General features: G+C 39.7%; 1 protein-coding gene across 1 annotated transcript in view; it reads left to right on the forward strand.

Annotated features, from left to right (window-relative positions):
- nuf2 (UF2 component of NDC80 kinetochore complex) overlaps window positions 1-12517 on the forward strand; it is a 34466-nt gene extending 21949 nt beyond the window's left edge. The window contains exons 9-14 of the mRNA XM_048539571.2: window positions 1200-1262; window positions 4799-4936; window positions 5741-5884; window positions 7086-7261; window positions 7847-7982; window positions 11144-12517. Coding sequence (XP_048395528.1) covers window positions 1200-1262; window positions 4799-4936; window positions 5741-5884; window positions 7086-7261; window positions 7847-7982; window positions 11144-11275 — 789 coding nt within the window. The 3' untranslated portion in view covers window positions 11276-12517. The remainder of the gene's footprint in view (window positions 1-1199; window positions 1263-4798; window positions 4937-5740; window positions 5885-7085; window positions 7262-7846; window positions 7983-11143) is intronic.
- Window positions 12518-12814: the final 297 nt, after the last annotated feature.

Below are 12814 nucleotides of genomic sequence, written 5' to 3' on the forward strand. Positions count from 1 at the left end.
TCTTATGTACAAAGTTAACAGTACTTCTATGACATAAAAGCTGCGTGGTAGCTCAGTAGTTAGCCTTGATTGTCTGTCTGTTTGCAAGTTCTCCCCGTGTCTGTGCCGGTTTCCTCCAGGTGCTCCAGTTTGCTCCTGCAGTCCAAAGATGTGCTGGTTAGATGGATTGGACATTGGAAATGCAGTGCTATGAGGTTAGGTTGGGGTCTGGGACTGGGTGGGATGCTCTTTGGAGGGTTGATGCAGACTTGATGGGCTGAATGGCCTCTTTCTGCACTGTAGGGATTCAATGAATCTAGTCTATGATTCTAAGTAAATAAATCTGAAGAAAAACCTGGAGAGAAAGCGCATATCAAATTACTTGCAATTAAAATAGCAATAACCAACCAAAATAGGAGCAAATGAAGCATTGAATTCTTGAAAGGAATTGGTCAATGATTTTAATGATAAATTACTTCTCAAAGCCACTGTTGTTTCCTCTCAATACTGATCATCATCTAGTATGTTTTGAGTAATCACTCCAGTTGGATATATTTAAGCAGTAAAGAATGATCATATTCATTTGGTCCTTTTGTTTTATATACAAGCCCCCTTTCTCTATGGTTACAAAGTGATCATAGGTAACCTCTTTAATTATGATTGGCTATACCTTCCTTACAACTGAAATCAAAGTAATTAGCCTATAATTCCTAAACTCTGATGTTATTCCCTTAAATGTTAGGGCTACATGGACCTCTTGCCAATCAATTGAAATGACTACAGGCTACAGTTAACTGATTAAACATATGCATGAATAGCTGGCAGAAAATGTTCCCTTTTTTTAACCTTGGGTTGTGTGGTCATCCTCTGGTTGAACAACCAGAGCAACTTTGAAAGTCATGATGAGCTATAGACACTTGCGAATTATTTTTCAAAGAAGTCCATTGAGAGTATTATATCTGTTACTGTGTTAATTAGCCTCTGTCTTTAATAGTCTCCATTTGGTACCTTAAACAATTTTTCACCCTTGTCCTTGGCCTACCTTGCAGTCATACAAAGGATTGATGTACCTGAGAGCTACTGAAGTTAGATTTCTGGAAAAATTGCTGGATGAGTGAAGTTTGCAAGTCAGATTTGATCTGTACAGATTATCTGTGTAAAGTCATAGAAGCACCTCTATCTCGAAATACACAGATGGAACTGTTTTATATTTTGTTCAGAATTCCATCCAAGATGCAACTACACATCTGAAGACTGAAATTGCAGAGCAAAATAAAGTGTTGGTAAGTTAGTTTTTAATATTTAATATTAGTATCTAAATTATAGCTGTATTTCAAAGTGGGTACGTGCAGCCTGCTTATTAAAAAGTCTTGCAAGCAAATTATTAACAACATATGAGACGACTAATTGCTATCATGCTCACTTGCATGTAATCTTGCCTTGCCTTCTCATTCCCATACTTGTATATATTTTGTTCTAGCTTTCAATTTCTGCTCGCTCTTTCTTGTTGTGACTTCATGTTTTCCTAGTGAAATGTGAACCTTTACATGGAGGTGAAACTGAACAACCTCATTAAAGAAAATGCCTACATAACTGCCAGTTTGCTGTGATGTTGCTGATGACCACAACAGGACTCCAAGGAATAGGAACAAGCGTCAGCTATTCGGTACCTCTAGCCTGCTCTGCCATTCAATAGGATCAAGGTTGATCTGACATTCCTCAAGTCCACTTTCTTGCCCTTTCTCTGTAACTCTTGGTTCCCCTACTGATCGGTAATCTATTGCAGCCTTAAATAGATGCGAGGACTCCCACAGCTCTCTTTGGCAAACAGTTTCAACGACATACAACTCTGAAAGAAGAAATACCTCCTCATCTCAGGCATATATTGGTGCCCTCCTTATTCTGAGACTATGCCCTCTGGTCCTAGACTCACCCATATGGGAAGCATCCTCTCAGCATTCACCCTATCAAGCCGTTTAAGAATTCTATACATTTCAATTAGATCACCTTTTATTCTCCTACCTCCAACGAGTAGAGTCCCAACCAGTTTAGCCTTTGCTCAAAAGTCAATCCCTCCATACCAGGGATCATCCTCGTGGACCTTCTCTGAACGGCCTCGGGTAAAATAATATTCTTTCTTAGATAAGTTGACCAAAAAGCTCATAGTACTCCAGATATAATCTTATCAGCATCTCGTACGGTTATGATAAGACAACTTTACTCTTGTACTCCAAATCCCTTGAAATAAGGGCCAGCATTCTGTTTGCCTTCATGATTACCTGCTGCACTTGTGTGCTAGCTTTATTTTGTACAAATACTCCCAAGTCCACTGTGTTGCAATTTTATCCAGTGTTCTTTTATTTATTTCCTGTATTCTGTTCTTTTGTTCTCCCTTCCAAAATGAACAACTTTACATTTTTCCCCACCTTATACACCTGAGGTGAATCTCTGCCTGCCTACTTAACTTATCAATATCTCTGTAAAGTTTTGATTAAATTCATGTGAAATGTGGGCATCATCGCTGGCCAGCATCTATTGCCTGACCCTAGTTGCCTTCAGAAGATGACGGTTTATTGCCTTCTCAAACTGCTGAAGTCATTCTTTTAAAATTCGTTTGTGGGACATGGATGTTGCTGGTTGACCATCATTTATTGCCTGTCCCTAGTTGCCCTTTAGTGATGGTGAACTGCCTTCTTGAACCGCTGGTGTCCACTGCTATGGGTTGACCCATAATGCCATTAGAGAGGGAATTCCAGCATTTTGACCCAGTGACAAGTGAAGGACTGGTGATTATATTTCCAAGTCAGGATGGTGAGTGGCTTGGAGAGGAACTTAGTTATGTTTTCAAGTTTCTGCTGCCCTGTCCATCTAAATAGGAATAGTCATGGATTTTGAAGATGTTATCTAATGATCTTCAAATTTCTACAGTACATCTTGTAGATCGTACACGCTGCTGCTGCTGAACGTTGGTGGTGGAGGGAATGGATGTTTGTGGATGTGGTGCGAATCAAGTGGGATGTTTTGTCCTGGGTGGTTTTTGGAGCTGCACCTCTCCAGACATGTGGGAAGTATTCCATCACACCCCTGACTTGTGCTTTGTAGATGGTGGACTGGCTTTGGGGAGTTGGGAGGGAAGTTACTTGCTGCAGTGTTCTTAGCCTCTAACTTGCTCTTGTAGCCACTGTGTTTATGTGGTGAGTCCAATTGAGTTTCTAGTCACTGGTAATCCCAAGGACGTTGATAATGGGGATTTCAGTGGTGGCAATGCCATTGAGTGTCAAGGGGCGTTGTTTACATTGTTGCGTATTGGAGATGGTCACTGTCTGGCATTTGTATGGTGTGAATGATAATTGCTACGTGTCAGCGTAAGCATAATTGCTACGTGTCAGCCTGGATATTGTCCAGATCTGGTTTCATTTGAGCAAAGACTACTTCAGTATCTAAAGAGTTGCAAGTGGTCTTGAACGTTGTACAATCATCAGTGAACATCCCCATTTCTGACTGTATGATGGAGGGAAAGTCATTGATGAAGCAACAAAGATTGTTGGGCTTAGGACACTACCAGAGGAACTCCTGCAGAGATGCCCTGGAGCTGAGGTGACTGACTTCCAGCAACCTCAGCTGTTTTCCCATGTTTCCCATGCCAGGTATGACCTCAACCAGCAGCAACCCCACCCCCAGACACCCATTGATTCCAGTTTTGCTAGGGCACCTTGAAGTCACACTCGGTCAAATGCAGCCTTGATGCCAACGACTGTCACCTCAGCTGTGGAATTTAGCTCTTTTGCACGTGTTTGAACCAAAATTGTAAATAGGTCAGGAACTGAGTGGCGCAATTTATTTCTGGGCAGGTGCTGCTTTATAGCACTGTTGATGGCATCTTCCACCACTTCACTAATGATCAAGAGTAGACTGATGGGGTGTTTGGATTTTTGGTGCAATTATTTGCATCCCTCTTGCAACTTGCATTTTCACCTATTTTTGTGTTGCCTGCAAATTTACCTACAGTATGTTTGTTTCATTCCTCCATGTCAATAATATCTATCGTAGACAGTTGTAGTCACAGCACTGATCCTTTTGAACCCTAGTTGGCTATAAGCTTGCACCCTGAAAAAGAACCCTTCTTCCTCATTTACTGTTTCCTGCCCATTAGCCAATTCTCTATCCATGTTAATATGCAACCTGTGATGGCTGTGTCTTCTGACTTAACCTTTTGTGTGGTACTTTGTTAAACAACTCCTGGGAGTACAAATACAAATACATGTCTACTCTACTCTATCCACTCTGTTTGAGATTTCCTCAAAATGCTTTGATAAATTAGTCAGACACAGTTTCCCTTTCATGAAAGCATGCTAACTTCTGCTTGATTATTTAATGATTTTCCACATGAGCTGCTATTACTTCCTTAATTAGTCCAACATTTTTGCAACAATAGATGTTAGTCTAATCAGCATACAGTTGCCACCTTTTTGCCTCAAGTTCTTTTGTTTGGCTACTTGTAAACACGGAGACTGGACAAATGCTTGGATATGAATAGATGTGATTTGTTTTCAAGTTTATCTTGTGTATAAACAATTGGAGGTCGTTATTGCTATGTGTAATTAATTAGCTTTCTATTTGTATTTCATTTGTGTATTAAAATTGTAATGGATTGCTTGCCTCTCATTTGAAGTGCCTTGTGGCCTTTTGCAGCAGATATCAATTATTAAACGGAGTGGCAGAATTCTGAACTGTTGTAGCATTAGCATTTTGGTAATTTGAAAGGACTTGTAAAACTGTTTTATTTTGTCCCTAATCTAATTTCATTTGCTAATAATAGGGTCAGCTAAAATTGGACATGGCCAATGCAAAAGAACTCCAAGCAAAGCTCCGACCTTTGATTGTGGAATGCCCAGAACAATTGAACAGCGAAATACAGTCAATGAGGGAGACAGTAGAAAAAAAGAAGGAGGCCATGGTAAAATCTGCTTCTTCCCCCTCCCCCTCCCCCTCCCCCTCTCTCTCGTCTTCCCACTTAATCACGCCAATGCCATGGATGTTTTGTTGCTCTTAGATATAGGATAATGCATGCTGATGGGTGTATGAAAATATTGTGATAGTCTAGCGTTTGAGATCAAATGTTCCACTCTTTTAAAACAGGATCTGTGCTATTGGTGCACAATTTTTTCCCCCCGTCCTTTTTTTTAAACAAAGATTGTAGCATCTTCCTCAACTTGCAGCCTTGCTTTTGAATTAGATCAAAACTTACAATCTCCCTGAAGAGTTGAGTTACATTTCAATAATCATGGCAGTGTTTATAGTTTGGAACTGTGTTAATTTTCAAATAGGCCCATTTTTATGTTTTCCCAGTTGAATCAGTGACGTTAAGGCATTGACAGTTATTAAATTTTATATCTTTGGCATGAACAACAACATAAATAGCACTGTCCTTTATTAACAAATAAAAATTGAGTTGCAACTATTTACAATTTGATTAAAGCCATGATTCCTAGACATGTGGTAACATCATTGATTAGTATTCTTGGTCTCTAAATGTATATGTTGCATTATTTATTTAGATGAACAAAATGTAAAATGGCCCAATCTGAAGTGTGCGCTGTCTACCTTTGTATCTCTTGCCATGCAGTTTTCATTACTGCTGGGTCCTGAATAACACCAGCAGCCACTTGGCAAGGGCATTACCAGCTGATCTGTCTTGTGTAGAGGTAGTTAACAAAGATAACTTAGCCCATTGTAATTCAATTTTGTGTGTATTTGATAGCAAAAGAAAAATGACAGAACAATGGAACTTCAGGACAAGTTGGCAAGTCTTACCAATTTCCAAAACAAAGAACTAGAAACTTACTGCAGTTTATTGCAACAATCCCAGACTGGCTCTGACCTTATAAGCAGCGTGAACACGGAGGTAAGTAGATTCTGCTGTTTTCAACAAAATATTTATACAGTATAATATTTTGAAAAGCTTTTGCTAATCCTGAGTTTGCATAGAAAATGTGCTGTTGAGCATATAGATTGACTGACAGATTTTCTTCAGTTTAAAGTTGGTGAGCTTGGATTTGAGTGATTGTAAAGGTTTTTTAAGAGACAGGTATGCAAGTTTTTATTATATGATTATGCACAGTTATGGACTCTAATAAAAAGATCTAGACGTGCAGGAGAAGCTGCAAGGATGAAAGTAGAACCAACAGATTAGAACTATTTGTGAGAACAAGAAAGGCTGGGGAAGTTATCCCTTTAAGGGTAGACTGAGGAGTGATTTTAAAATGTTTGAGTGGATATATGGGTTAGATTTAGAAATGTTTCTGTTTGAGGCACAGTAGAAAACTAGGGACCAGAAATATTAAATAGTCAGAAACAAATCCAAAAGCATATTTGGGAGCAACATCTTACATGTGAGAATATGGAATTTGCTTCCCCCAGATAGTTGAGGCAAATAGCATGGATTGAATTGTGTTTAATTTAACATGAAAGAGCAAAATTAGTGAAAAAGGCTATTTGGAAGATATTTCTCTTGCCCACTGTTCTAAATTTGTTGTACTTATTCTTGTTCTCGGCCCTGTAAGTACTGAAAACAGTTTCTTTTACCTATTTGGCCTATCCTTTCATAATCTTAAACATTTCGATCATGTTATTTTTAATAGATATTGTTCTAATGGGAAAAAGTCTCAATTTTTCAGGCTTGTCTTCATATCCCTTAATACCTTGCGGTGAGTCTTCATTATACCTGTTTAAAACCTCAATATTGTTTTCTAATCTGTGGGCGAATCCCAAAACTGACCATCATTCTAAGATCTTTCTGAACTTCTGTGAAGTTAGAAATGGAGCTGTCTTCAAAGAACACTCTTGGAATTTGCAGGTAGAATGTAGCAATGGTAATGGCTCAAAGAGCCAAAGTATTTTCTGGCTCCTGTGTTGCTAGGTTAACATATATTTATGGGCTTACTTGTGAAAGTCCTGCATTTAAGCCAAGACTGTATATGAAAGGGTTTTTTTTTGATACACTTTTAGAACTTGTAACAGTCTACTAATTTGTTCACTTCAGTTAAAGAGCATTTCCATTGGTCAAGCAACTACAGGGCTACAGTTTTCCTTTGACTCTTCTACAGATTTGGAATGAAGAAAATGAGCTGGAGAGAAAGCAAATGGAACTGAAAAACATGCAGACAGAAGAAACTCGGTTGAAAAGGATTCTGGGCTCAAAGCTTGAGAAACAGGATAAGTTACAGATGCAGAGGCATAAGAAACAAGAAGCTAGGGAGCATGATCTTGATTCAGTAGCCACGTATGTCAACTTAATGACTGAATATTTTAGATTTTTGCATTGGGATTGGAGATGATTGTAGGCTGTATTTTCAAAACCCGTCATTTCATCTTGTTGACAGAATGGTCACTACTCAGAATGAAAATAAATAATTCTTTATTAATCCATATAGAAATTGAGAACATAAAACTCTTGAACATTTTCTACTTATTCTGTGAATTTTTACCTTTAACTTTTCTTTGAATACTTGGTTATCTATTTGCATAAATATAATTCTGTGTTAACATCGAAAAGTCTAGTCAGAATGGCATTTTTTTCATGTATGGAAACTGATTTTTTTGACCTCCCACCTCTTCATGTTTATTGGTGCACTTGACATCTGTCTCATGCTTTCAGTCAATACCTCAAGTCCTGGCTATTCAGAGCACAATCTGTAAACTTGAGTTGGAGCCTTATTGTAGCTGTTGTTCATCACAATGGTGGGGGGTCGCGCATTCTGCCTGTTTGTCTTGCGGATCAAATTTCTGGGTAATTAAGGAATGTATGTTTATTTTTCTTTAAAAAAGTATGTAACAAAGAATTCAATTTTTTTGTTGTTTTGAATAGGGAGTTTGATATGTTTAAGCAGCGAAGCCAGGAGGTCTCTGAGAAGATTGCACAAATAAACAGTGAACGTCAACAATATCAGACGAAAAGCCAGACATTGCAAGAGAGCTGTGCTAAAGATGAATCAGAATGTCAGGTATGTTATAACACAGTGATGAAGAGGCTGTAGTCTATCACACCAAGATAACCAGGTTCCTTTTTAAAGCTTCCATTGGTAAAGATGTTTGCACATCTGAACCAGAACTGATTTGCATTACATTAAGGCTTTGATTACTTGTTTAATGTTTCTTAATCAAAATTGCAATTGACTGCTTGAGGGAAATATTATGTAGTGCGGGCGGCATGTAACGCATGTTGCCCAAAATGTTCTGCTTCATTTATAAGGATAAGAGTTGTCTTGGTCTTTCCTAGTATGGGGTGTCAGAAGTACTTTGGATTTAATGTAATCTTGAAGAATGATCTTTACGAAATGTATCATTTAAGCTGTTTGAAAGGATGATCAGGAGTTAACCCTGTTAGAAAGTCTTTCAACATTGTGTAAAACGTAAACTCTCTCAAACTTTTCACCTAGGGTTTAGCTTTTTAATTGTAGCTGGCCACTCTAATATTAGTGAAACACCAAATTATGAACTAAAGTACAAATTGAGCTAAAGTAAAGAAATTGTGAAGAGATAATGGGAACTGCAGATGCTGGAGAATCCAAGATAATAAAATGTAGGCTGGATGAACACAGCAGGCCAAGCAGCATCTCAGGAGCACAAAAGCTGACGTTTCGGGCCTAGACCCTTCATCAGAGATGGGAATGGGGTGAGGGTTCTGGAATAAATAGGGAGAGAGGGGGAGGCGGACCGAAGTTGGAGAGAAAAGAAGGTAGGTGGGGAGGTAGTGAGGGGATAGGTCAGTCCAGGGAAGACGGACAGGTCAAGGAGGTGGGATGAGGTTAGTAGGTAGATGGGGTGCGGCTTGGGGTGGGAGGAAGGGATGGGTGAGAGGAAGAACAGGTTAGGGAGGCAGAGACAGGTTGGACTGGTTTTGGGATGCAGTGGGTGGAGTGGAGGAGCTGGGCTGGTTGTGTGGTGCAGTGGGGGGAGGGGACGAACTGGGCTGGTTTAGGGATGCAGTTGGGGAAGGGGAGATTTTGAAACTGGTGAAGTCCACACTGATACCATTAGGCTGCAGGGTTCCCAGACGGAATATGAGTTGCTGTTCCTGCAACCTTCGGGTGGCATCATTGTGGCACTGCAGGAGGCCCATGATGGACATGTTATCTAAAGAATGGGAGGGGGAGTGGAAATGGCTTGCGACTGGGAGGTGCAGTTGTTTGTTGCGAACTGAGCGGAGGTGTTCTGCAAAGCGGTCTCCAAGCCTCCGCTTGGTTTCCCCAATGTAGAGGAAGCCACACCAGGTACAGTGGATGCAGTATACCACATTGGCAGATGTGCAGGTGAACCTCTGCTTAATGTGGAATGTCATCTTGGGGCCTGGGATAGGGGTGAGGGAGGAGGTGTGGGGGCAAGTGTAGCATTTCCTGCGGTTGCAGGGGATGGTGCCGGGTGTGGTGGGGTTGGAGGGCAGTGTGGAGCGAACAAGGGAGTCACGGAGAGAGTGGTCTCTCCGGAAAGCAGACCGGGGTGGGGATGGAAAAATGTCTTGGGTGGTGGGGTCGGATTGTAAATGGCGGAAGTGTCGGAGGAAATCCGAAAGAAATTGTGAAAATCATTTTCAACAGAGGTGAGGAATTCATACTTTTATTTTGAACAAACTTCTCTAAAATTGAGGGTTACTTTTAATTTTATACATGTAGCTGAGTGTGCTATCATTTCAAACCGGAAAGGAGCATTTGTGCTATACAGATTCTTCACTGGCCTTATTTCTCAAAATATATGTTGTTCTAATTCTGTTTGAGCATTACTTTTTAATTGCTCCGTCATTGACAACTGTTTCTTACCGTGTCTTCAGCTGCTGAGCCCTTCTGTTCTAGAATTCCGTTCCTAGCCTCTCTGCCGCACAAGTGACTGCCTTGAAATCAAGACAGCATTTGACTATGTTTGGCATAAAAGAGCACTAGAAAATCTGCAGTCAATGCAAATAAAGGTAAAATCTCTCCATTGCATGGAGTTATGCTTAATACAAAGCGAGATGGTTGTGCTGTTGGAGTTCAATCATCTTGGTTCTAGGTCATCTCTGAAGCAGTTCTTTAGTAGTGTTTGGGCCCAGCCATTTTCAGCTGCTTCATCAAGCTGACCTTCCCTCTGTGATAAAGGCAGATGTCAGGATGTTCGTTGATTGCACCATTTACCATTCATCAGACACTGAAGCAGTTTCTTGACCAAATGCAGCATTCAGGTGTGGGCTGATGTGTCCAGTAACGTTCATGTCACATAAATGCCAGGCAATGACCATCTCCAGCAAGACAAAATCTAACCACTTCCCTTGACATCTAATGGCATTGCCATCACTGGCACCTTTGTTACAACTTCTTGGAGAATACCATTTAGAAACTGAACTGCATATTTTAGTAAATAACAAACAGAAAAGTAGGTCAAAAGGTAGGAATTTTGTGGCAGCAAATCACCACCTGTCTGCTGAAAACCTGTTCACTATCTACAGGTGCAGCAGGAACTTAATGAAGTACTCCTGTTTGCCTGGATGAATGCAGCTCCAATAACACTCAAGAAGCTCTAACCATCAACTACCTTCAATAGTCAATACCCTCTGCTCAGTGCAGTGATGTGTACCATCTATAACATTCACTGCAGCAACTCCTTTAATAACACCTGCCTAATCTGTGACCTCTGTTACATGGAAGAACGAGCCATAGATACATTGCAATAATCCCACATGCAAACCCCCTCAAAGTCACACACAATCCTGACTTTGAACTATGTCACCATTCCTTCTCTGTTCCTGGGCTGAAATTTTGGAATGCACTCCTAGCAGCATTGTATGCGTACTACTCTCCTCATAATTGCATTGGTTCAAAAAACATTACCCATCACCTTCTCTAGGGCATTGAGGATGGGCAATAATGCTGGCATCACCAGTAATGCCCTCATTTTGTGAAAGAATTATTGAGGGTGGGGGGAAAAGAGAAAAATACATGCTCACCTCACTCATCTTCCTAACCTTTGCTGTCAACTTGGAAAACACAGATAACATTAATGGGATAAAATGTACAAGCTTACTTGTTAACTGATACAATGATTATGAGTAACAGAAGAATCGTCTGAAGGGAAAGACGAGGCACAGCATTTGGACTAAAGTTTTGAGTCGTGTTCTTGATTTATCTACTAACAGAATTTGTACTCCAAGCTGCTGGCTGATCTGGAACAATATCATGAACGTTTGGCTGTAGTGACACAAAAGGCTACATTTGAAGGACAAAAGCAAATGGCAGAACTAGAGAAAGCCATGAGTGAAAGAATTTGAAGCCCATTCTGCACTTCACTGCAAATCTTTGTAGATGTCTGATTTTGCTAATGTGTCTCCTGTCAGGTTGTTTGTAACTGTTGGAACTATTTTATATGTAGCTTCCTTAAAAAGTACTGAGTAAAGCACAATTTCTTAGTGTATAATGAAATGTACATTTTCATGTCTTTTGTAGTGTGCAATGTTTTCTGATATATAACTTTGCAAGAAAAATAAAAATGAGCTGCACTTGTTAAATGTTAGTGTCATTGTTAAGATACGATGGTAAGTTTGTATTAAGGATGATATTTCTTTGAAATACTGACCATGGAGAAAGAAAGGATGTTTATTTTGGAAAATGATTTGCTATTTGTCTTTTTATTCTCAAATGAATAATTCTTATCACTTTCAAATGCCAGCCTTAAATATTGGAGAATTACTTTTTGTCTGCTCCATTCACCCATGTTATATTTCTTTCTTTCTTTCTTCTATGCAATGAGTCCCCTTTCAAATATCATTATCATGCCCATTATCTGCTTTCATCATTCCTTTACTCTGCAGAGAAAAGTTTTATAGTACATAAATTCTTTATTTGCCACAAAAACAAAATTGCTGGAAAAGCTCAGCATCTGGGAAGGAGAAAACAGAATTAACGTTACGAATCTGGTGACCCTTCCTCAGGGTCACTGGACCCGAAACATTAATTCTGTTTGCTCCTTCACAGATGCTGCCACACCTGCTCAGCTTTTCCAGCAACTTTGTTTTTGATCCTGATTTACAGCATCTGTAGTTCTTTTGGTTTTTCTTTATCTGCCAGTTATTTTTCTGAAACTGCCCCACAAATGGTAGTATTTCTTCCCGTCAATGCCTTTTGTAATTTAAGACTTTTTGAAGGCCCCCTTTTATTTTAGAGGGCGAAGCAAAAGCAATAGCCTTCACAACTTACTCTTATGGATGCACTCTCTCCATTCTGGTAACATCCCGAAAGCCTTTTAAATACCTTCTCCTGTCTTTCATTGTTATTTTTTTAGAATGGGGACCAGAGCCATACTTTGCTGCATGTCATCAAACGTTCACTCAGAAATGATACATTTTGCTCATGCAGGGAGGTTAATGTTATAAAACCTCCAAGATGCTTCATAACAGTGTGGTGAAACAAAATTTGCTGTACAATCCACATAAGTTTTTCATGATGGTCTGTGCTGTGAATGTCTAACCTCATTTCATACATCCTGATCAGTACAATAAATTGTTAGCCCTTTTTGTCAATGTGTTAATCTCTTAAAAGCTTCAATTACTTGCTAACTGGCACAATCAAGCTCAACATCTGGCAGGTTCACTCCAGTGTTTTAAAAGACTTGAGTTTGTTTTGAGACAAAGTTCAAAGTCTCCAGGCTTTCTTTTATGATTGAGAGGTCTGGGCAACATAATAAAGCTGGTTGCTTTCAGCCTTAGATCTCAAAAATTGGTCTGCAATATCAAGTGACACAACAAATACCCAACAACGTTAAGCAAGTAAATGAACACATACCCCTGTACTCCCTTGCTGGGGAAAAATTT

The sequence above is a fragment of the Stegostoma tigrinum genome, chromosome 8 (assembly GCF_030684315.1).
Source record: "Stegostoma tigrinum isolate sSteTig4 chromosome 8, sSteTig4.hap1, whole genome shotgun sequence".
NCBI classification, from domain to species: domain Eukaryota; kingdom Metazoa; phylum Chordata; class Chondrichthyes; order Orectolobiformes; family Stegostomatidae; genus Stegostoma; species Stegostoma tigrinum.